Consider the following 23,781-nt stretch of genomic DNA (forward strand, 5'->3'; position numbering starts at 1 on the left):
AGGCTAGGATGACTTGAGTTACTGGGATAGTACCTCATCACGCAGCAGGGTAGCTCAGCCTTATTCACACTGCGGCATCAGGGTTCCCAAAAAGAGTGTGAGTTCCTCAAGGCCCCTTGTGACTTAGGCCCAGAACTGGCAAAATATCTTCCACTGCATGGTGTTGGCCAAAGCAACCCACAGGGCTAGGCCCAATTCAAGGCATAGAGAAATAGACTATTTCTTTTGGGAGAGATAGCAGTCATATTGCAAGAGGCATGGTTACAGGGAAAGAAAAAGTTATGGTTGTTTTTGAAATCTTCTACCACCAGGGTTGTGATTTTTTTGTAAGAGTGTGAAGAGGTAAAAAAGGAATATAGAAATTAAGGATGTATCAATTAAGTGATTATAATGATTCTTCATGAATATTCAGCCGGGCAGAAAGAAATGAGAACATAATGGTAGTGAAGGACAGTGTAAAGGAGGTGGGGATCACTGGATTGTGGATATCAGTGAACACAAAGAATTGTTGGAGTTGAAAACCTGACTGACAAGATCAAGGTAGAAGGGAAGGTAAGGGACTTTAGAGGCTAGGGTGTTGGAATTATTAAAAAATAATAAAGAAGTGGAGATGGAAAAAATTACAATGAGGTAGGAATTAAAATCTTCAAGGAGTAGGAAATGTAGAGGGGGGACTAAGGTATGTTGGTAAATATATATATAAAAATATATGGAAATATAAATATATTAGTGTAAATATAAAAATAGATTTACATTTTGTATGTTAGGATTGGTTTGTAAGGACATTCATTCAACTTACAGCAGTTATTTCTGGGAAGAGAAATGACATGTGTTGAGTGATGGTGAAAGGGAATTTTCACTTTCATTCTATTTGCTTCGTTTTTGTTTTTCCACAACACACATATTATACAAATAGCTTTAGTCTAAACAACTATTCAAGTAGAAAAGTAAAATAGAGCTTTTAAAAAAAGCATATGTGGCTGATTTATTGTCACACAGATCTGGATTTGAATTTCGTGTGTAAAATAAGTGTACTCTTACCTACTTCTGTGTTGTGATGATTTAATGAAGTCATTAATTAATCTTCTTAACACAATACCTGGCTTGTAGAAGAACCTCAGTGGTGTTTGCTATTTCTCTACTCACTGACAAGTACCCCTACCCACATTCATATGCACTGGGTGAGCGTGTTCACAAACACACGTCGCAAAGAGGGAAAGGCAGAGCAGAGAAGGGCCTGTGTGGGCCCAGAGATCCTGTGGCACTTGTGACTCCCCATAAAGCACTCTCATATTTGGGGATGAAAAGGAACAAGATAAAATGAGAAAATGGAAATGCTGTTGTTGATGTTACTTACATGGTTAACTTCCAGAAGAGACTAATAATAATAAATTATGCATATATTGACACTTCCAACTGTAAGCCATAAGCAGCATTTATTCCACTATTCTCATTAAGAACTGTTTGTATGTTCAAATGACATTTTAAAAATATAGCTTTAAGAACAAGGATAAATTGCAGCTGATAAAAAGTTCTACTTTTCACGGTCAGCAATTATAATGAAGAGAGTTTAGTAGGCAGTATTATCTCAATATAGGTGGAATTTATAATGGAAACTAGAAGAATCTTGTGAAACTCACAATAAAATATATAAACCAAAGTTTCCAAAATAAGTATTTTTCTACATGATATACTATTAAAAAGTAAGTGTTATTGAGTAAGTTAATTCTTAGGTTCCCAAAATGTTGGCTTAAGCCGTTTTTACCCTGCAATTATTCATACAGCCTGTATGAGAGCTCTTGGTACGGATAGTCAAGAGTCCACTGAAGGTCAAATAAAAAATTAGTTCCCGATACACTTATACTGGTATTTGAAATAACTAAAAATTAATAGTTGTCAGAACACTGCCTGAAATTGTGGCTCCAAGTAATTAAACCCTTCATTATAAGTCTGTGAAACGTGAGAACATGGAATTCAGAGTGTCAGTGAAATATAGGGCTTCCTGCCTCCAAGTAAAAGCTTCCTTGTACCCATTCAAAACCTCACAATGGATGAAGATAGAAATTAGGAAATGGAAAGTCATTCATTCATTCATTCATTCATTCATTCATTCAGTGAACATTATGTGCCAGGCTGTGTGTTGTTAGTAAGGTACAAATGTGAGTAAGGCACAGTCCCCAGCCTGAAACAACTTACAGCTAGTATAGAAGCCTGACATAAAAACAGATAATAATAAAACAACCAGCAAAAAACATATCTCCAGTTCCCCGCAGCTAGATGAAATACTTAATCTTATTTCCAAGGGTAATATGGGAGCAGCTTGCATGGGAGTCGCAGTTAGGAAACGAAGGAGGGCATGTATGCTCATTAATTCTATGTGCCAACCTGACTGGTCATGGGCGCTCCGGCAGCTGGTGAAGCTTTATTCCTGGGTTGTCTGAGAGGGAGTTTCTGGAAGAGAGTAGCATTTGAATCAGTAGGCTGAGGGAAGACCACCTTCACCAATGCCGGTGGGCACCACCCACCCACTGAGGGCCTGAAGGGAACGAAAAAGCGGAGAAGGGTAAGTTTACTCCGGCTGCTTGACCAAGGCATCCGCCCTCTCCTGCCTTCAGACATCAGGGACCATGGTTCTGGGCCTTCACACTCACACTGAACTTCCTCGCCCGTTTTCCTCATTTTTCCAGTTTACCGATGGCAGATTACAGGATTTCTCAGCTTCCACATTGTATGAACCAATCCCTGAAATAAATCTCCTCTAATATCTACTTCTATATCGATCTATCATCTATCTATTTATCTGTCTGTCTATTTATATCCCGTTGGTTTTGTTTCTCTGGAGAATCCTGGCTGATACAGGAGAGAAGAACATTTTGAGTAGGGTGTCCAGCCTAAGTTGAAGAAGCCATGCCAGACTCGCAGTACTGAATAGTAATTATTAGATCTTGTGTCATCTCCCTCTCTAAACTAAAGGTCCCTTATGGGAAGAGTACCATTCTAGCAGTCTCTTACCACAACAAAACGCTTCCAGTGATTTCCTAAGGACAAGGGTAACTTCTGAACATTGATATGTAACAGTTTTTTTCATTTTTTGGCCATTTGTGTGGTTCCCCGAGAAAGGGTCCCTACACCCTGTCACATCTACATTGAGAGAGGGTCTGAGGTAGCCACCCCGCCTTCCCTTACCATGACACAGACGCCCCTTTTCTGAGGTTCGAAAGCTGAAAGTTTCCTGTGAAGGTATCCTGGGGCTGCTCAGAAGAGGTGCAGAGCTTGGCTGAGCGTGGAATGGCAACCTCGGTCTCAAGGTTTGGGTCAAAACTCAGTTTTTCTGAAGACACTGTTACTGGAGTGTTTCAGAGTTTATGCAGCAGGGAGGGTTGCCAGCAATGTGGCTGGTGTGCAGAGGCAACCAGAGGCTGACAGGGATGGCCCACCTGAGGAAGAGCAGTTGTATGGATTCCATTAACCAAGGACCAAAGCCTCTCCCCAGACTCCCTGAGGCATGTGAACTCTTCTGCAATTTAGAAGCCCCACTCCCAGGGCGGCCAAGGCAAAGGGAAGCACAGTGAAGTGCCTACGAAGACGAAAGTGAGTTTACATGGGAACTAGCTGAGTTTGCCTTGACTTTATCCACATTTTATTTCTAACTTAACAGATGCTAAGTCAAGATTCCCCATCACATATTGTTAAGTTGATTGTTTGAACTTAACCCCAAAATGGAACATTTGTCTTAAATGTCAATCCATTACTACATCATCTGAAATCTTTTGAATCACAGTTTAGTCATTTCATACTTTAGCTCCCTCTCCAAAAGGAACTCATCTCATAACTTAAACATTTAGTTTTTTATTCAGACACACCTTAATACAAAATTTCCTACTGAAAGGCCTTGTCCCATCATATCCTCCCGCATCACCATCAAAAATAAACACACATACACACACACACACACACAAAAACACAGCAAAATTTCTAATTACGTTTCTTGTGACAAGAGCAGAAACGGAAAGAAGAAAATAATGTATTTTTATTTTTGAAATTTAAGGATTTTAAGATTAGTACTAAAGAAATCAAATGAAAAATATTCTTAATGCAGAACTACTGCCATCTTAAGGCCACAGTCCAGTATTACAAATCAGCTTTTGGTTCTATTTAGCTAAATAGCTAATGTTGAAATGATGCAGGGATTAATTTTTAGGCATTTGTATATTTTATCTTCTTTCAAATTACTAAATAAATTTTGATGTTCCCCCTTAAACAAATTATATGATCCAGAGATGTGGATATTGGCTTAGATTATATAAAAAGTGGAACATTACAGTGTTCACTCTGGGGTATTTAGAAACTCGTATTTTAATCTACTGAAAAATAAACAGGCCATTACCCCAGCTCTGCCCCAAAATAACAGTGTGGTAAATAGCATTTACAATACAGGTGTTAACATATGGCATTATAAATCCACAAAAGATCATTTACTGAGTTATTTTAGAATCTAAAACTTAAGCTAGCTGTTCACAAAGTTATTAGTTAGGTAAGTAACAAGTTAAGTAAAAGGCATACCTAAGGTTAAAGTTACTAAATTATAGTATTCTATTTATTAAAATGCAGCTCAGTTATAAAAATAAAATTCAATTCTAGAAAATCAGCAATATATATCATTACTTCTTATTTCTGATCAATTCTAAATTATTCCATAATTTTCTACTTATAAGAAAAAGCTCAGGACATGGAAAACTAAAAAAACCTCTAAAACTTCACAGCATAGTATTAATATTATGCACAAGTAAAAGTACCAAAATTTTAAAAACTTATAAATAACTTAAGCCAAAGTTTCTGCCATTTAGGGATCTTTCAAATGACAAATATTATCTGCTACATTTTCCACAACATTGATTAGAGTCAAATGTCCTTACTATGTTAGTCTGCTCAGACTGCCTTAACAGAATACCAGACTGGGTAGCTTCCACAACAGAAAATTATTTTCTCACAGTTTTGGGGAACAGAAGTCCAAGATCAAGGTGCCGGTAGGACTGGTTTATGGTAAAACCTCTCTTGGCTTTCAGACTGCACCTTTTCCCTGTATCCTCACATGACCTTTCCTCTGAGCATGTGCATCTCTGGCACATCTTCCTCTTCAATATGTCTCTTCCAGTCATACCAAATTAGGGCCCCACTCTTATGACCTCAACCATACTTACCTTTTTAAACTCCCTTTCTCCAAATATAGGGCTTACACCTTCAAAATATGGATCTGGGGTGAACACATCCCTCCACCTCCCTCACATTTCTCCACCTGCCTCTCCTTTGGCAACCATCACCTGTTGTCTGTATCTCAGGTTCTGTTTCTGTTTGGTTTATTTATCCATTTGTTTTGTTTTCTAGATTCCACATATAAGTGAATTCATATGGTATACAGATACAGGCCACATCTATGCCTATTCATCTGTTAGGCAGGATAGAAACTGCTAGGGTAGGAGAAGGGAAAGGAGGGGAGAAAAAGGGCAGTTTAGCTCTTCCACTGAACAGAGAAGTCAGTGGTCTTGGCACTTGCCAAGATAAAAATCACCAGATATTCTCATAAATTCTGGGAAAACCCACAACAATGTAAAAGGGAACCTTGAAATTTAGTCTATCCAGCTGGGGAACCTTGAAACCTGCAGAGGGAAAAGTATAAAACCCTTGACACCACCACCCTGCCCCTGCCCCAGGCAGTGAGCTCAGACTAGCTGAGTTATCCACTTGTGCTTAAGGCCAAGTGTATTCTAATAAATGTGCTTGCTTTGCTTCAACACTGCTTTCTGTCACGCGTCTGAATTCTTTCTCATGTGACAAGAGCTGAGGAGAGGAGAGCCCCCTCTGATTTGGGTGGCTGTCTAGTAACTTATCAACAGACACCTAGGTTGGCTATAGGTAAGTAATGCTGCAATGAACATAGGGGTGCATACACTTTTCAAATTAGTGTTTTTGTTTTCTTTAGATAAATACCCAGAAGTGGAATTGCTGGGTGTACGGCACCTCTATTTTTAATTTTTTGAGGATTCTCCATACTGTTTTCCATAGTGGCTGCACCAATTTACATTCCCACCAACAGTGCGTGAGGGTTCTCTTTCCTCTACATCCTCACCAGCATTTATGGTTTGTTGATTTATTGATGATAGCCATTCTGACACGTGTGAGGTAGTATCTCATCGTGATTTTTAATTTGCATTTCCCTGGTGATTAGTGATGTAGAGCATCTTTTCCATATGTCTATTAGCCATCTGTGTATCCTCTTTGGAGAAATGTCTACTCAGGTCCTCTGTGCACTTTTTAATGGGATTGTTTAGTTTTTGTTTTGGTGTTAAGTTATATGAGTTTCAGTATTTAACATATCACTCAAAGAAACAGAAATAAATCGGTATCTGAGTGAAACATTGAACTTTTGGTTAATAACAGAAGAGCTGTGGTATTTTACCAGTAAATGTGATAAAATATACAGGAAAAAGGAAATATTGTTATTTGAAAATAGCCTTATGACAGAAAGTGAATGTTTGTATTTAAGTCCAGGGTTATACAAGGAGTGCGGGAAGGGATGGGAGCCATCTCAGATGTTCTTAGAGGAGTTAGATGCAGATTTGAAGTATTAACCAGGAAAAGTGAGTAGAGCTCAAAGGGTAAGATCTTTCAGGATGATAGGACTGGATTATTTGCTAAATTGTCCCACAAAGTGTGAATGTCATAGACTCTCTAGCACAAGGGCTCTCTGGATATGAGGAACAGTTGTTACTCAGAAAATAGATATGACTATTGGTGATCATGTCCAGAGCTGTTGGCCAACTCCAATCCCAAGGCCACTTAAGTCATCAAAAACAATGCTTTTGCGCTCTTCCCTCTGGTAATAATAAAATCAATTGTACATTTACATTACTAAGGGAAGTCCCTAAAGTGCCTATTCCAACAATAAAAGAAGGTATCCCTCCAAGGAGACTTGTGGCCTCCAATTGGAAGTCTACCTGGAAATTTCACCTTGGCAGGCGCTCTACTGCAGAAGGCCAAGAGGAATGCTAAGGTCAACACTATGGCCCACAACCTCATGAAAGGGAAATAGGTACTAGCTGTGAAACAACCTAGTCTTTTCTCTTTTTATTCACAAACATTAAGATGTGGTTGTTGGGCTCTTATGAGTAAACAGCTCAATCTTCTTGAGGATTCTTTCCTATTCCTATTCCAGAGGGATTTGTTTGGGGCTTTTAAGAGTTATAATGAAACAAGTTATCAATGTATTCAAATGGGTCCACTAGGTATAATAAGTGTCCTACCAGATTGAACTATTTATTGCCTTGATTGGTCTATTAGCCTCATAATGCTTAGTATTTCTAAGGGTTAAACATAATTGTCAATCAATTATATTTTTATTATGTCATGACTATTGATTTTTTTCTATTGGGCAAAGTGTTCCTTTAAATTTAAAACAGAAGCAGTACAACGATAATAGACTTATATATTTTTTTTAATAAGGTTTGTATTTTCTCTTTTAAATGATTTGTATTTCCTCTGTTAAATGACTTTAAGCCCTAACCCTTCATATCCAGGGATTTTCAGAGAGAATTAAATGCCCTAAGCATTCATTGTATGTAATGGATTAACTTTTCTCCTATGCATATAAAATACTAGCTATGCAGTCCTTAAAATAATTGAGAAAATTGTCACTCAAATCATTAAAACCTTAAAATCTTGTTTGCATAAAGTTGTCTCTCCTGCCGTATGTTCTATGAAGTTTCTGATGTCCTTTCATAGAAAAGTTCATTGCAATGAAAAACAAGATAATCAAATATAAGAACCAATACTGGTTTCCTTAATCAGTGTCACCTAGCAGAATGGTCCCTCACGATTTCTAATAAATTCCTTTTCTGAGGCATTCAGGGGCGTGTGTGTGGCTGTGTGTGTGGCTGTGGGCGTGAGTGAAAGGTCTCCCCGTTTACTGCTTAGGAACATACTTAAGAATTTACTATGGATATGAAGTTTTTGGTTCAAGCCATGGTCTAAGATCTCGTGGGCGGAAAGATCCTCCAAATTCTAGGCTAATATCATCAGAGCAACATTAGGGAATGAGACCGTCTCCAAAATCTTATAGGGTCAAGTGTAACTTAACAATTTTCCCTTTTCCCTGGCGCCTTCAAAACGAAGGGGAGCCCCGGTTAACTTGGGGGGCCAGGGCTGCGGGCCGCCAGGGCCTCGGCTGCGCCGTCGGTACCTGCAGCAGCGGCGCAGCGCGGGTCACACCCCGCCTTCGGGCACCCCGGGGACCCGCCGCCCCTCGGAACCCGCCGGGCGCGGGGGAGGCCGGGAGCGCGAGGGGCGGGGAGAAGCGGGGCCGGGCGGCGCTCCGGCGCGGGAAGCGCGAGAGGCCGCGGTGCAGCGCCGCGCGGCGTCCCGGGGGCGCACGCAGCCCCGCCCCGCCCCGCCGCGCCCCGCCCCGCGTCCCGCCGGGTCTGCCGGTCCGTCCCGCCGCTGCTGCGCCGGCCGGCGCGCGCCTGGCCGTCCCCGCGCGAGGCCGCGCAGCTATGGCTCAGCACTTCTCCCTGGCCGCCTGCGACGTGGTCGGCTTCGACCTGGACCACACTCTGTGTCGCTACAACCTGCCCGAGAGCGCCCCGGTGAGTGGCGCGGGGCGTCGGGGCGCACGAGCGCAGCCTCCCGCGCGGCGGGGCTGGAGTTTCCCCCCGGCCGGGGCGCGGGCGCTGCCGGGGGCCTGCGGCGCCCTGCGCGGGGCTCGCCTCCCACGGCCGGGCGGGGCGCGCTGTGCACCCCCGGGGCCCGTCCCGGGCGGTGGGCGCGCGCTGAGCGAGCCCCGCCGGACGGTCAAGTTTGAGAGAGGGTTACGGAAGGAAGGGGGGAAGGACACATTATGCAAGACCGGGCGGGGGAAACGGTTCCTAGGGCAGGGGAAGGGCGGGGCCAGAGGAACTGGGGTGTCCCTTGCAGGTCCCAGGCCCTGGAACTTCTCTGCAAGTCATTTTGGGCGCCGGCAGCGCGCCGCCGCAGCCACCTGGTTAAGGGCTTGTATTTGCCTGGGCAGCATTTCTCCTTTTGCACGTCCACGCGACCACCTGTCAGTTTTTAAACACCGCAGTCAGGGAAAGATTGTGTGGTGTTGGAAGGAGCACAGCCGAAAAGTCATTGAGATATCTTAGCCTTAATTTTGCCTTCTATCAAGGGAAGAAAATACCCCTGAATGCCTGCTACATTCTCCATGCGCCTTGAATTAATCCTAACAAACTGCAAAGTTTGGGTCCTCACAGCGCTCTGGAAGAAGGGGAAAGTGGAGTATGTATGATTCCACATCTGTACCCTCAAATAAATTGTTCTCTCCGCACCCATTCCTTCGGTTTCACAAGAAAACATTGTGAAAAATTAGCACATTTTTGTGTGTGTGTCAAAGATCTACACGTCCAAACAGAAAAATTAGCTATGAGCACAGTGTTTGAAAGCAAGGACTCTGCAGCCAGTCTGCTTAGCTTAGGGCAGCAGCTCCTCTATTACTAGTTCTGTGACACTGGGGAAGTTACTTAACCTGTGTCTATTCTGTTCCTCATCTGTAAAATGGATTTACTTCAAAAGGGTGTTACAAGGATTAGACAGGCAATAGATATTTAATGCTCAAAGCAGTGTCTGGCAGGTGGAAATGTTTGCTTTTATGCACCCAAAGTACTTTGAAGCCTCGCCATTTATGAGTAGAGCTCTAGCCATTGATGCAGACATCCCCCAGGCTCCGCATTATGGTGAGGTCAGTGCCCCAATTAGCCATTCAGGTACCCAGTCAGAGATCAAAAAAGTGTTTGAATCACTCATGTTTTCTACGCACAGATGCTGAACAAAAATATTGTACCTGTTCCTGCTATTATACTTCTCCGCTTTCCCGCTGTACAGGTGTTCCTTACTCATTGAAAGTTAAGGCTTTTCTTTGCTTCTTGATCCTTTGGCCACTGCTTCCTCAAGGTCTTTGATTCCTATTTTTTCTTCCCTCTGTGCCTTTAAATATTTTTTAATATGTTTTTATTGATTTCAGAGAGAGGGAGAGGGGGAGAGAGATAGAAACATCAATGGTGAGAATCATTGATCAGCTGCCTCCTACACACCCCCTACTGGGGATTGAGCCAGTAACCCCGGGCGTGTGCCCTGACTGGGAATCCAACCTTGATCCCCTGGTTCATGGGTCCACTCTCAACCTCTTAGCCCTGCCGGCGGGGCCTCTGTGCCTTTAAAATCCCCTTTTGGTTCACGTTTTCTGCATCTCCTCTGTAGTCACCTTCATTTGGAAGAAATATTGTTAAAAACCACTGTCAATGTTAGAGCCAAACTTATGCATGTGTGAGCCTAAGATTTCAGAATACAAGATCATTGTAGACAAGGATTCTTTACTGCAAGCCTCAAATATATGTGATGTTTAAAGGTTGAAAACTAACCTAGTGTGCTTTGGATCCTGTTTGGTTTAGAAATATTTTATTAAGTACCTGTAGTGTACTGAGCAGAGTAATAGATTCGGGGATACAAAGATAACACGCAGACCGTCAGGTGGATGGACTAAGTGCTGAAAGGTTACTTAGGGTCTCCTGTGGTGAGGGCAGTATTGCCTGGACCTTACAGCTGACTCTGTTACCTGTCCCTGGGGCCCTCCTCCCTCTATTACACTAACTTCTCGTATGTAAGATCTCATCTTAAATAGCATCCCCTTTGTGAAACCTTTCCCAGCCCCCTAAAGTTTGCCCTTCCTCCCCCATCCCACCTCCAGTTTCCCATAAAACCCTTAATTTCTCATGGCACTTACACACAGTATTAAATTTTCCTGTCTCCTTGGAATCTTCACCTAGAGCCTGGAACCATGACTCCTTGACATGGGTATGCCTGGCAGTTTATTGTGTGTTCTGTGTGCCTGGCAAATAGTGGGTTCAATGAACAATTGTGGAATGATTGAATAGATAATAGGTATTTTAATATCTGAATATGGCATTCACAGCCACTATTCTAAAAGCATTCTGCTTCCATGAACTGGTTTGATCCTTACAACAGCCCTGGGAAGTAGATGCTATTTTCATCACAGTTGCTATTTGAAGATGAGGAAAACAAGGCACAAAAAGGACAAGTAGCTTATCCAGGGTCACCCAGGAAGGGGATGTGGCTTGCAGGTTTCTTACCTAACCGCCATACTTCATATGTGCTGCAAAACCCAGAGGAGAGGCCTAGAGTGAGTGATGCTTGAGCTGGGTCTTAACACAGCAGTGGGAGTTGGCAGGTGAGGAGGCAGAGAGAAGCACTTCAGGCAGAAGAACTAACAGCCAGGTCAAGGACCTTGAGGTGGGTGTCAAGCCTAAGGTGAGGGGTAGCAGGAGATACTGGAGAAGTCAGTGGCAGCTTCCTCATGGAAGGCTGTGAGTGCCTCTCACTTCAGTCTCATCAGCATTTAATAAGTGCAGGTGTGGTGCAGATACGACACTGTGTGTGTCACCTAGCCTGGGGGTTCAGGAAAGGCATCCTAGAGGTGGTGACACCTGTGCTCTCCTGGGGTTGCAGACTCAGAAGTGTACGGAGCCAGGCAGTTAACCTAAATGTGTGAGGGAAGAGTGGGGCCTGTGGCACCAGGAGAGTGCATGTTCTTTCTGTAGGTGCAGCCATGCCCAACTCCTGCCAGTGTTTGCTATGAGTAAAGGCTTAGTCCTTCTAGACTTAATTTTTTAAAGAAAAGTTAGAAATCCAAACTTGTATGAGAAGTCTCTGGATTTTTTTAATGTTAGGTCATTTTCAAGCAGCAGTATTTTGACAAAGAACAATACAGGCTACCCAGTTAAATTTGAATTTCAAATAACAAAAACATTTTTAGTATACATATATTCCAAGTATTGCATGGGATATGCTTATATTAAAAATTATTTGTTGTTTATCTGAAAATCAAATTTAGCTAGGTATTTTATATTCTCTCTGGCAACTTGAGTTAGGAACCAAGCATAATTTGTGCTCTGCCTATGGCCCATAGGGCACCACTTGACAGCTGCTATGGAGTGTGCATTATTAGTCAGGTGACACTGTGAAGGAGCCAGTGGCAGCTAAACCCAGGAGAGGAAGGAGGCTGGTCATGGAGGTCCTGTGCCATGGCAGCTTTTCGGGAGACTCAGCATAACTTAAGAAAAAACTCCAAGAACTGAGGCCCTGGGACTAGAAGAGGAGTTTCAAAGGCACTGAGTCCCCTGCCTTTCTCAGCACCAGTGTCCTCTGCCTCTCCTTGCACATTGACCCCATTCTCTCCTGTTACATAAGTGTCTCCCTCAAGAGGGAAGGAACACAGCTGTGGATGCCTGTGTTGACAGCCTACTAGAAAGGGCTCCTTTGTCTCAGGAAGGAACCTGACCCCACAGGAATCATTAATCAGTATTGCCAAGGGGGTGAGAAATGTCCAAAACTGAATAAAGTGCCTTGACCAGAGGCAAGTCTAATAGTGTGCAGTAACCGTCAATAGCTTGAAACTGTCCAAGGTGGGAGTATGTATACCATGAAAATGGGCAAATGTTACAAGTCAGGGCCTTTTTTTTAAACCAGCACGTGACTGATAATAATACTTACTTAAATTGAATTTACTTGTATGCCCGGCACAGCTCTAAGCTCTTTACATGTGTTAATCCCATGGCACTGGTTTCTTGCAGGCAGGATCATTTGTGTGTGTTTTATTGTCCCTCTAATGTTTTACTTCAGAGTGACTCAGTGCATTTTCATTGATTTTTTTGGAATGATTGAGTAAAAAGTGTATATAACATATAAATCAGTAGTTTTCAGTCATCTCTGGGCTTCAGGAATCCTGTAGGTGCCCCATCTGGGCCCCACACTGTCTTATAGGCTTGGAATTTCTGGGTGGTTTTATTTTATTTTATTTTAAATATATCTTTTTATTGATTTCAGAGAGAGGGAGAGAGAGATAGAAACATCAGTGGTGAGAGAGTCATTGATCAGCTGCCTCCTGCACGCCCCACACTGGGGATCGAGCCCGCAACCAGGGCATGTGCCCCGACCGAGAATAGAACCTCCATTTCCTGGGTGATAGGTCATGCTCAACCGCTGAGCCACTCCCGGCCAGGCCCTGGGTGGTTTTAAGAGCCATCACCTGTAGTTCTGACTCACCAGCAAGGTTGAGAACTGTTGATACATAGTGTTGACATACTGTGGGTCTTTTTACAATGGGCCTGGGTCAGAGTCACATTGCAATACGTGGGAGTGCATTTATAGTACCGCTTATTAGCTTTACAACACAGAACAGCTGTATTTGACGAGGAGCCTTTGCTTTCTCCCCACTCGTTTGCTGGCACTCATACTTAGCCCCTACTCCTGTTGACCTGTCGCCTCCCCTCTGGATTCACCCAGCTAAGGGCTGCTCGTGTAGGTGTCAGTGTAAACATCACCCCCTCAGGGAGGCCTACTCCCACGCCTTGGCCAGGTCTATACAGGCTTACCCCTTGTGCCAGCCGTGCTGTCTAAACCTGTCTTGGCTTAACATCTGAGGAAGAAGGGTCAGGTTGCTCAGTGTGGCCTCTTACACACTGCCAAGTCTGACCCCAGACCGCAGTCCTGCCTAGGGGTTCAAGTGTATGTGATGCTGGCCTTTAAAAACACAACAAAACATAGCATATTTCACTCAAAAAGCTGGGATTTTATTGTTGAGAAATCAAATCTGTCAACAATCGGCAAAGCATTTATCTTTGTGCCTGCTTCCAGAGGCTTCCATTGTCCTTTTTCCTCAGTTTTTCTTATGGTGGAAAAGTAAGAGCTATTTCCTGTACCTGATAGAGGCTGCACGATTCCTCCTTCCAATCGCCTGCTTGGTGCCCATGTATAGTTCTCTTTGAGACTCCTCTGTGTCAAATTATTAAACTGAAACAATTAAGGAACTAGTTTGATGTCCTGTCTTCAAGGGAAAACAATCCATGGATTGGGGGAGTGCAGTGCCTCACCAGCAGTGGACCACTCTCCCGGAAGGATTTGGGGCAAGAGCGAGTGTTAGGGAGCATTAGAGGAGACAACACCGAAACACAACGTGGTTGGCTAGGAGGCCAGGGATTTCCTCATAAGGCTGGCAGGTGCTGTTTCATGCGGTAAGGCAAGCTAAACCTGAGTTGGAGGATTGTGATTGGTGTAAGCTAGGTTACCTTGGCAGGTGTTCCCCGTAGGTGCAGGCTGACTTAGCTTTAGATTTGTAACGTGGACTGGGCCACTGGGGTGGCCTCCATTTAGTGGGCTCCGATAAACGCATTAACTTTATCACCTGAGGTGGGGCATTTTAGCAAGGATGGACCAAGGACAGTTGTAGTGATAAAATGGTGAATATATTTACCTTCTTGGTCATTTGTTAAATAAGTTTACAAAGCTTTGCCAAGTCTTAATGATCTCCAACCCATTAGAACTCGGGAGAAAGATAAGTAATTATCTTGGTTATTTAATTGTATACTGATGATGGTATAATTTTGGAGTATTAAAGAAAACACTACAGGTACTGGGATTTGCAGGGGTGGTTAAATTGCTTGTGAAAGGTGTTAAACTGAAGAGCTTTATAATTGCAGATCTCTCTCCCCCCACACACACACACACACACCTGCCCTGTGAGTGATTCCATCAGGTCTTCAGGTCTGCGAAATTAAGAGTGAATTTTATATTTAATCTCTCTTTTTTCTTTCCCTTATCTACAGCTCATTTATAATAGCTTTGCTCAGTTTCTGGTGAAGGAGAAAGGATATGACAAGGAATTGCTCACTGTGACTCCAGAGGACTGGGATTTCTGGTAGGCTCGTGTTTTTAAGGTTCCCGTGTTCCTTCTGATCTCTGGTTGTGGCCGATAGAATCGTATGCTTCCTCCTGTGGAGACAGAAAGTGAAATGTGCAATTGCGTCAAAGGACAAAATGCCTTCTCTACTAAAAAGCTTTATGTTTCATGAATTAAAGTCCTTTCTACTTTAAATTTAGACTTAAATATGAAACAGGCTAAGAGGTATGTGACTAATTTAAACACTTTCACATGGTTAAGTTTGTCGTTATTAAGAGTTTCGGAGGTTATAAGAACCATCTCTAAAATGTACATCTCTCACAAAGTTTTGTTTTGCTAAGTAATCCTAAAACACATGAAAAATACATGCGGGAATAATTCTAGAGCAACAATGTTCATCTAGTATGCATTCCTCCAGTGTTTGGTTAGCCCTGTTTTATTTAATCCCTTTTGTAAAAGGAAGACACAGAAACATTTTACTATGTGAAACTGCTGACTCTGGAAATTTTACTGTGGACCAAAGTATATAAGGTTTCTAAAGTACCCTGTCAGTTTTTAATTCTCATGGTAGTTGGTGGCCACTGTACCTTCTTGCTTTTATTATTTACTAATAATGGAATCTGTACCCACTTTTCTCCCCAAATCCCACAGGTCTTTTAGAGTGAAGAGCCTAAAACTTAATATTTGACTTTTTTTCAGTTGTTTTCAATAATATACCTTACCCAGAGGGCTAGTTTTATAACCTCACGTAAATTGAGGCAAATTCTAAAGAGTAAGAAAAGACTCTGGCTAAGATCTTAACTTGCAGAATATGAATATGTGCATGCATGTGTGTGTGTGTGTTATTTAATGGAAAACATTTTCACTTTTTTAAAATCATCACCTTAGGATATGTTTTTTATTTATTTTTCTTAGAGAAGAAGGGAGAGAGAAAGAGTAACATCGATGTGCGAGAGAAACAGCTATTGGTTGCCTCCAGTACGTACCCCATCCGGGGATCCAGCTTGCAACCTAGGCATGTGCCTTGTCTGGAAAGCGAATGCGCAGCCTTTTGGTATACAGAACGATGCTCAGAAAAGCTGAGCCACCCAGCGGGGCAACATTTTCACTTTTAAACAGAGATACGCAATGATGTTCATTTTTGGTTCTCTTTGAGTTTTGTATTTCTCTTTTTAAAAGCTTGAGGGTTTAGAAAGTAAATGTGCTGTCCTTTGCTCACATAACAGTTTTCCTTATATACTTGCTCTGTGGATGATATTTAATTTTAAAATTCTTGGATATTCTTAACTGTTTAACATATCATTCACCTGAGTGAGAAAATGCCTTTTCCGCATTGTGACTCTGAAAATATAGATTATTATTTCTTGAGTTAGGTAAATACATGAATTGATTGGTAATCAGACATTTCTATTTTAGTTGCAAGGGCTTGGCATTGGATCTGGAAGATGGGAACTTCGTAAAACTTGCAGATAACGGCACTGTCCTCAGGTAATAAAATCTGATTGTGAAGTCAAAACTTTACTCTTTTCAGGATACTTTTTTACTCTATAGCATTTTATTGTTAGGGCATGGTTAAAGAAGTTTATCATTTTAATCAATCAGATGACAGATTATCTATGTGCCTGCATGTCTTTATATGAATCATTTTGAGCCATTTAAATACAAATCTTAAGCATTAGACTTAAACATCCAGCTTTAAATTTAGCTCATCAGAAACATTTGCAGAAAATATGGTAGTTAATAACTTGTTTCACGTCATTGGCCACCCCTACTGCAACGGAGCCTTGGAATTACATCATTTTAGGTGGGTATATAGATACCTGGAATAAAATCAGAATTCTTTTTATTAAGGTGGAAGTAGAAAATGAATGTTGCATAGGGGTTGGTGGTCCATGCACACTGCTCTTTCTTCTTCCATTTATCCAAATTTGCCCCCATCATGCAGGATTCATGTGGTGTCCCAGTTCCTTCTGGAAGCTTTGTTAGACTGTTCGAATCTTTATCAATCTCTCCTGCACTCTGTGCTGACTCCCTTTCCTTCCTTCTCAGGGTGAGTGCAACCCTTTGGGCGTTGGTGAAAGTAGGGCAAGCAGCTGGGAAGCAGCTGCTCCCACTGCTCCGGGTCTTACAGAGGGCATCACAGAGTGCGCGTCTATCTTTCCCCCAGTACTGACAGTACAGGCAAGTCCACATGGCCTTGCAGCTGTGCGATTTATTATTTATACGAAGGGTCCAAGGAGAGGGCGCTCCGAGCAGAATGCTTCTTACACGTACTCCCCCTTTTCCTACATCATTCTTTTCGCACAGTACAATTTCATGTTCTCCCTCAGACCTTCCTCTAAGGCACTGCCAGCTACAGTTGTTGGCGTGGCCCCAGGATTGTTTTGTTACTCATTTGCATGCTTTTCCTGGGCAAGAAGAGATAGAATGTATGTATGCGTGTGTATACGTACACAGTGCAGCTTTAACTGTGACCTCTAACTCTGCTATCATTTTGTTGCAATACACTTGTCTGCCTTAAATCCCCAGTTGAAGAATGGAAAGCATTCTGTGGTTTTGCTTCTTTCTTTCATTGTTATATCCAGTTCATCTCCCATCCCAACACCCCTCCTGCAATGTCTGACCCTCTCCATTCATATTCTAGCCGCCCTGCAGTTTCTCCTGATTTAAGCTTATCTCCTTGATGCCTGCTTTCATCAAATACAGTAGCTTCCTTGTCTGATCATATTTCCCACTCAGGATCCCTCCATCTCTGCATATCACTTTCTAAAACGTTAATCCCTTTGTAAAAAGGAACCTGTTTGTGATTTTCTTCCTCCATTTCTTTTTCCCTTAATTTTGCTTTGCTACCATAATATAACACCAAGAGAAGAATAATGATACTCTCTAGCATTATCATTTCTCATAATAAACTACATAAAATGTCAGCTCTTTCTCTATAGGCTAAGAGTCCTTAATCAGAACCAACTGATGCAAGAGCAGTATTGTGAGCACAGAAAATAGCTACATCCTTTCCTTGCTGTCCCAAGTTTTGTCCCATTCATCTCTCTGTCATCCATTGTGTTTTTAGCTACATTATGTCCTTGAATGGGCAGGATGCTCGCCCATCTTCACAGTCTCCTGTGCCCACGAGCTGGCCATCCCCAGGTGCTAGGTGCCTCCTACCTCTCCTGCGGACCTGGTACAGCTCACAAGCTAGCTCTCCTACCTGTTGCTCTTTCTCCTGCTCCCAAACCCAATCCACATCATGTTTCTTCATTGTTCCAGTTAGGTTCATCTTCACAGTTACATGACAACTTCCTAGGAAAGGGTAATGTCATATTCCTTTCAGAGAGATTATAGTTTATAGTTTCTACATTATAGATCCACATTGTGGACCTCAGAGGGGGCTGCTCCTGATCACTTGCTAGTTCTTTGATAAATGAAGAGCTAGAGCTGTCAAGAGAAATGCCTTATAGATTCCTAAATGGGGAAGTCATCCAACTGAAAACAAAGAGAACTTTCATTAATTTTAGAGGGGATTCACGATAGCAAGGTTGGAGGAAGGGGGGCATTCAAGGGGGCCGTTGATGAGCAGTGTGCCTCATCTCCCAAAACCAGGGCAAGCCATGGCACCAAGATGATGGCTCCCGAGGAGATGGCCAAGGAGTATGGCAGGAAGGAGTGGAAGTACTTCATGTCCGACACTGGAATGGCTTTCCGATCAGGTATGACTCACGTGAGCAGCACTGCCAGTCCTTCCCCTTTTATTTTGGACCCTGAACCCTCTACATGAGGACACGAAGGCCTTTCTTGCATCCTGTGGGCATGATACACAAGGGAGCAGCTGTGGTTTTATAGGGATAGGATGTATTTTTCTTCCACGTGTGTCTGATTTCTCTTTGGCAGTTGGTTCTATGTTAATTAAGGTTTTGTTGATACTCCTTTCCTAGCACTTGTTCTTGAAGAAAAAGTCTAGCACTTAGGAGTAATATATCCCTTAGTCGTCTGTATTTTTATCAGCCCTTTGTTAAGGGCTCAGTCCTTACTTTTATTTCTCTATCTCCATTTCTCTCTAAATTATATTACTCGCCTCTCCTGTTTTCTATAATTTTCCTCCTTTCTGCCAGTTCTAGTATCTTTTCCCTTAATCTTTTCTTTATTTTAAGTGATTTTACCCACTTTTTTCTAGTCTTAAAGAGCTTTACCATGGATACATGTGAAACAATTTTTCAGAAATTATTTACGGACATAGATGTGCATACAGTAATAGGGAATGATTAAAACATTTGTTATAAACAGACCTTATTAAAAGTCATAATTGTTAGTTTTTCACTTTTTCAAATTATTTTTGCCATTTTCTCCCACACTACAGTTTTGAAATGCATCTGTTCTTCTTTAGAAAATGTAATAACCTGAAAATAGTCAGAGTTACTCCTTGTCACAATTGCATTTCCTTTGTTTGTTACATTTGCTTTCTTTTGAGAGTTTTGTTTTGTTTTTGTAGAGAGGTGAAAATGTCAGGAAGTATGAGTACTCTTGACAACATAAGTTGGTAGGAAACACCGAGACCTCGCATTGGGGTTAGACTCTGAATGCTTTCACACATGCCAGCTCAGAATAAGTGGCAGAAGCTAAATGGGTAATGGCCTTTTAGTCAAGTGAGGACAGAGAACTGTTGTCTCTCCAGGTGGAGGTGGTTGTAAATAACCCAGAGAAGCAAGGCACACAGCTAAGTCTCTCAGAAACGGAGTGTTTTGAAGAATAAAGTATCCCCCAGCCACGGAAAGAATGTTCACCCAGGCTGACCAGCTGTTTTTTCACTGCTCCCCTCTTCTCCAGTGGGAATCAACAGCTTCCCTCTGGTCCCTGACTTACCCAGGAGCCTCTGAGGATGGCCTTGAAGGTTATCTACTCTTTTTTTTTTTTTTTTTTTTTTTTTTAATATCTTTATTGATTTCAGAGAGAGGAAGGAGAGGGAGAGAGAGAGACAGAAACATCAATGATGAGAGAGTCATTGATCGGCTGCAGCCCACAACCCAGGCATGTGCCCTGACCGGGAATCGAACCCCGATCACCTGGATCCCAGGTCTACGCTCAACCGCTGAGCCACGCCCAGCTGGGCAAGGTTATCTACTCTTATTTGGGTTGGTTAGGGAAGGGGGGTGGGTGCAGGATGGAGGGGGTCAATGGGGGGAAGGGGGAGCATCTGTAATACTTTCAACAATAAAGATAAATTTTTAAAAAGATAATACTTATTTTTTTAATGTAGAGATGTATAAAAGAAGAAAATGAAGGCCCGTGATTCTACAACCCAGTTAAACTTTGTTTACAATAAAAAAAAAAAAATAATGTGAGCATATGGTTAGGAAATTGAAATATTATAGAAGGGAATAAAATGAAGAAAAATTATGTCCAACCCATCTCCCAAAATTCCCTTTTCCCAAAGCTTATTTTTTTAAATTATACAAAAGGGATCATATACTTTCTGTACTTTGCCCTTTGTAACATATCTTAATGATCCTGTCACATTAGCACACACACTGATGTACCTCATTCTTTTACATGCTGGCGTGCTCTGCCATCCAGCATCTATATCACGATTTATTTTATCAGTTCCCTTGTGGACATTTACATTGTGTCTAGTGTTTGGCCATTACAGACAAGCCTACAGTGACATTTTCATATACGTACATTTTTCACTTTTGTAAATATATCCAGGGCGAACTAGAAGTACAGATGCTCTAAGGATATGCATGTCTAAAATGTTAATTAATATGGCCAACAGGGCCTTTATTTTCAGGAATTCCAGTTGATTCTTTACACGCTGTTTTCTTGTACATTGAATGTATTTACCCTCCGAGTTAAAAAGAGAGTTGTGAAATGAATTCCCTACCAGTACATTTAGAGCATTTCAGGCACTAATGTTTTTATAATCCCTTTAGAGGATGTTGACTTGGCGTAAGTATGATTTTCCTTACCATCCGATTAATGGAGAGCAAGTTCTTTTGAGCTTTAATCCCCCAAACTGGTAGATTATGCAGTAACAGCTTGGCATAGTGGAAACCAAAGGGACTTGGAGCCAGTCCTGGATCCAACTGACTCTTTTACTTGCTGGATAAAAAATCCTGGTCAGTTACTAAGCCACACTTAGTCTAGCTGTCCTCATTTTTAAATGGAGATAATGTCACTCATCTGCAGAAGTGAGACTTATGCTAACATAAATTGTTCTCTTCCCCTCAATGGGTTCATTCATGTGCCTTTGTTTTATCACTAAGGGTATGTAGTTTGGGAAGGGAATCATGTTGGCAGTGGATTCTTGGGGAATAGTTTTTCTCTGTGCAGAACTTAATGATTAAGGGACTTGGTCTTGATTCAGAGGCTTGTTTTATTGAACTGAGCTCACCAATCACTTCATTCCCAATGAGCCCTCTGCTCTGTAAGCAGGTGGAGGGTCAGTGCCTCCATGCAGTATAGTCTCAGAGTTTCCGTGTTGGGAGAAGCATTGACGACAGCCTGGCCCAGTTAATAGGTCAAGGCTGAATAAGCCTCACTGTGTCCACACAGTGGTCAGCCCATGTTTGACAGTTGAGTGACGTCAGTCCCTTGCCTTGTGGGTGGGAGTCACTGAGCCCATCTCATTAAACTCCTGAGTTATTTGATTAGACCCTAATCAAGGCATCAGTATTCAACTCTTAAACTGAATTTTATCTATTAATACCCACAAAGGGAGGGAAAGGAGAGGGAAAAACGAAGGGTATATAACTGGCAATGATGCTCTAAGTATACACAGGTTTATGGATATCCCACAGTGCTTAGGACAGCTAGCCATCGGGATCAGGCAGGTCACTCTAGTGTTGAAGGCAAGAGATAAGATAATGTACAGGGTAATGAACTGTGCTCACTGTCTTGGGCCCAGGGAGCCCTGGAATATGGTGTGGTATAGAATAGCAGAGCGTGGACAGAAATGTATGTGGGATATCAGCTTTGCTTTCCTCCAGAATTCTAGCAAAGCCATTCCTTACCTTTCTTAAGAATGAAAAATAGTCAGAGATGTTCCACCTAATAATTTCAGCTTCGAAAGAGTTAAAAACAGGAAGACTCGCCCTGCCGGGCGTGGCTCAGCAGTTGAGCGTTGACCTGGAATCCAGGCAATCGGGGTTTGATTCAGGGCACATGCCCAGGTTGTGGGCTCAATCAGTGACTCTCTCATCATTGATGTTTTTGTCTCTCTCCCTCGCCTTTCCTCTCTCTGAAATCAATAAAGATATATATTTTTAAAAAAACCAGGAAGACTAGCCCAGCCAGTGTGGCTCAGTGGTTGAGCATCAACATGTGATCCAGGAGATTGAGGTTCGGTTCCTGGGTTGCGGGCTCAATCCCTGGCAGGAGGCATGCAGGAGGCAGCCGATCAATGGCTCTCTCATCATTGATGCTTCTATCTCTCTTCCTCTCCCTCCCTCTCTCTGAAATCAATAAAAACATGTTTTTTTAAAAAACATAAAAACAAACAAAAAACAGGAAGACTATGCCAACCAAAATATTTTTAACTGAAGGAAAGAACACAAGCCAACCCAGCCGATTTATGAATTAACAGAACTTTGACTTTATCTTTTTATCTTTTTTTTTTTTTAATCCTACCAAAGGACATGTATAGAGAGAGGAGAGAGAGAGGGAAAGAGAGAAACATCAATTGGTTGCCTTCCATATGTTCCCCAGCTGGGAATCAAACTATCAACCTTTCGGGCCACAGGATGACACTTAGCCAACTGGTCACTTCAGCCAGGCTGACTTCATACATTCTTAATAATCTGGGAGAAGTGAAGAGCATTAATGACATTTAAAGGGATAGGATTTTCTTTTAATTTACATGTGACACTCCATCATTCCAAAATTATCCATTCTATTGTTATCTGTTCACTCATTCATTCAGCAAACATTTTTTGAGTTCCTTCCGTATGGTGGACATTGCTTAGTGGACACTAAGGAACAAGGTACCTGTGTTCCATAATCTCATACATAGCTTATGAATGGGAGGAAGGGGGACTCAAAATCAGGCAATTATAATATGTGAACAAGAGTAGTAATCACCAGCCCGGCAGGTGTGCCTCAGTGGTTGAGCGTCGAACGATGAACAAAGAGGTCACCGTTCGATTCCTGGTCAGGGCACATGCCCGGGTTGCAGTCTCCATCCCCAGTAGGGGGCGTGCAGGAGGCAGCCAACCAATGTTTCTCTCTCATCAATGTTTCTATAGCTCTGTCCCTCTCCCTTCCTCTCTCTGAAATAAATTAAAAAAACATATTAAGGGGAAAAAAGAGTAGTAACTACCATTTGAAAAGCACTTCCTTACATTAAACTAAAATCTGGCTCCACCTACAGGTTCTGTTTTATTCCTCTTTGTACCCCGTTCTCTAGAGGACTCATTGAGGTTGAGTTCCCCCAAAGCAGAGTGGTTACTCCTGATCCCAATATGTGAGGGTGAGACAGTGGGGAGGGCAAGACGTGGAAGGAAAGAGCAATGGGGCCTGGATCCTACCGGGACTCCTGAGGAGCAGCCTCCCGACATTGTGAATCCAGGAGACAGGAGGCTGGCTTCTGACCCTGTTGGTTCAGGCTTGACACTTGGGCCACATGAGCTCCAGAGGCTTCCAGAGAACGAATGGCACAGATGTGCGTGGATGGGATGACACTATTCAGCACAGCTGTGGCTGGGATCGGAGGTAGGCCAAGGGGATATGACATGGGTCTTCAAAAGTGTCTGCCCAGGGACAGCAGATTCAAAAGTGACATCTGTGCCAAGGCAGGGCCCAAGTTGAATTCTCCATAGGGCCACGTAGGATAAACCAAATCCCTCTTCTCCCTGAGATCCTAGAGTGTGCCTGTCCTGTGCTCCTGAGTTTTTCTAAGATAAGCACACCGTGTGCTCATGTGACATTTTTTTAATTCTTCTCATCACCCTGGTTGTTCTCACATTGTACTGAAATTGCATAAAAAGTGAATGTGGTACTCTAGGTGGGCT

At 42.4% G+C, this 23,781-nt stretch overlaps 1 protein-coding gene across 7 annotated transcripts in view; it reads left to right on the plus strand.

The window, feature by feature from the left end:
- Positions 1–8,460: 8,460 nt before the first annotated feature.
- NT5DC1 (5'-nucleotidase domain containing 1) overlaps positions 8,461–23,781 on the plus strand; it is a 107,400-nt gene continuing 92,079 nt past the window's right edge. For 3 of the 7 annotated variants that reach the window (XM_081141290.1, XM_081141288.1, XM_081141292.1), the window contains exons 1-4: positions 8,467–8,639; positions 14,709–14,800; positions 16,199–16,270; positions 18,383–18,489. In XM_081141290.1, the coding sequence (XP_080997416.1) occupies positions 8,547–8,639; positions 14,709–14,800; positions 16,199–16,270; positions 18,383–18,489 (364 nt within the window). In that variant the 5' untranslated portion in view covers positions 8,467–8,546. Of the gene's footprint in view, positions 8,640–14,708; positions 14,801–16,198; positions 16,271–18,382; positions 18,490–23,781 lie in introns of all 7 variants that reach the window. The other 4 variants (XM_081141291.1, XM_081141289.1, XM_081141293.1 and 1 more) reach the window with 2 other exon arrangements.

The sequence above is a fragment of the Miniopterus schreibersii genome, assembly GCF_964146895.1.
Source record: "Miniopterus schreibersii genome assembly, chromosome: 6".
NCBI classification, from domain to species: Eukaryota; Metazoa; Chordata; class Mammalia; order Chiroptera; family Miniopteridae; genus Miniopterus; species Miniopterus schreibersii.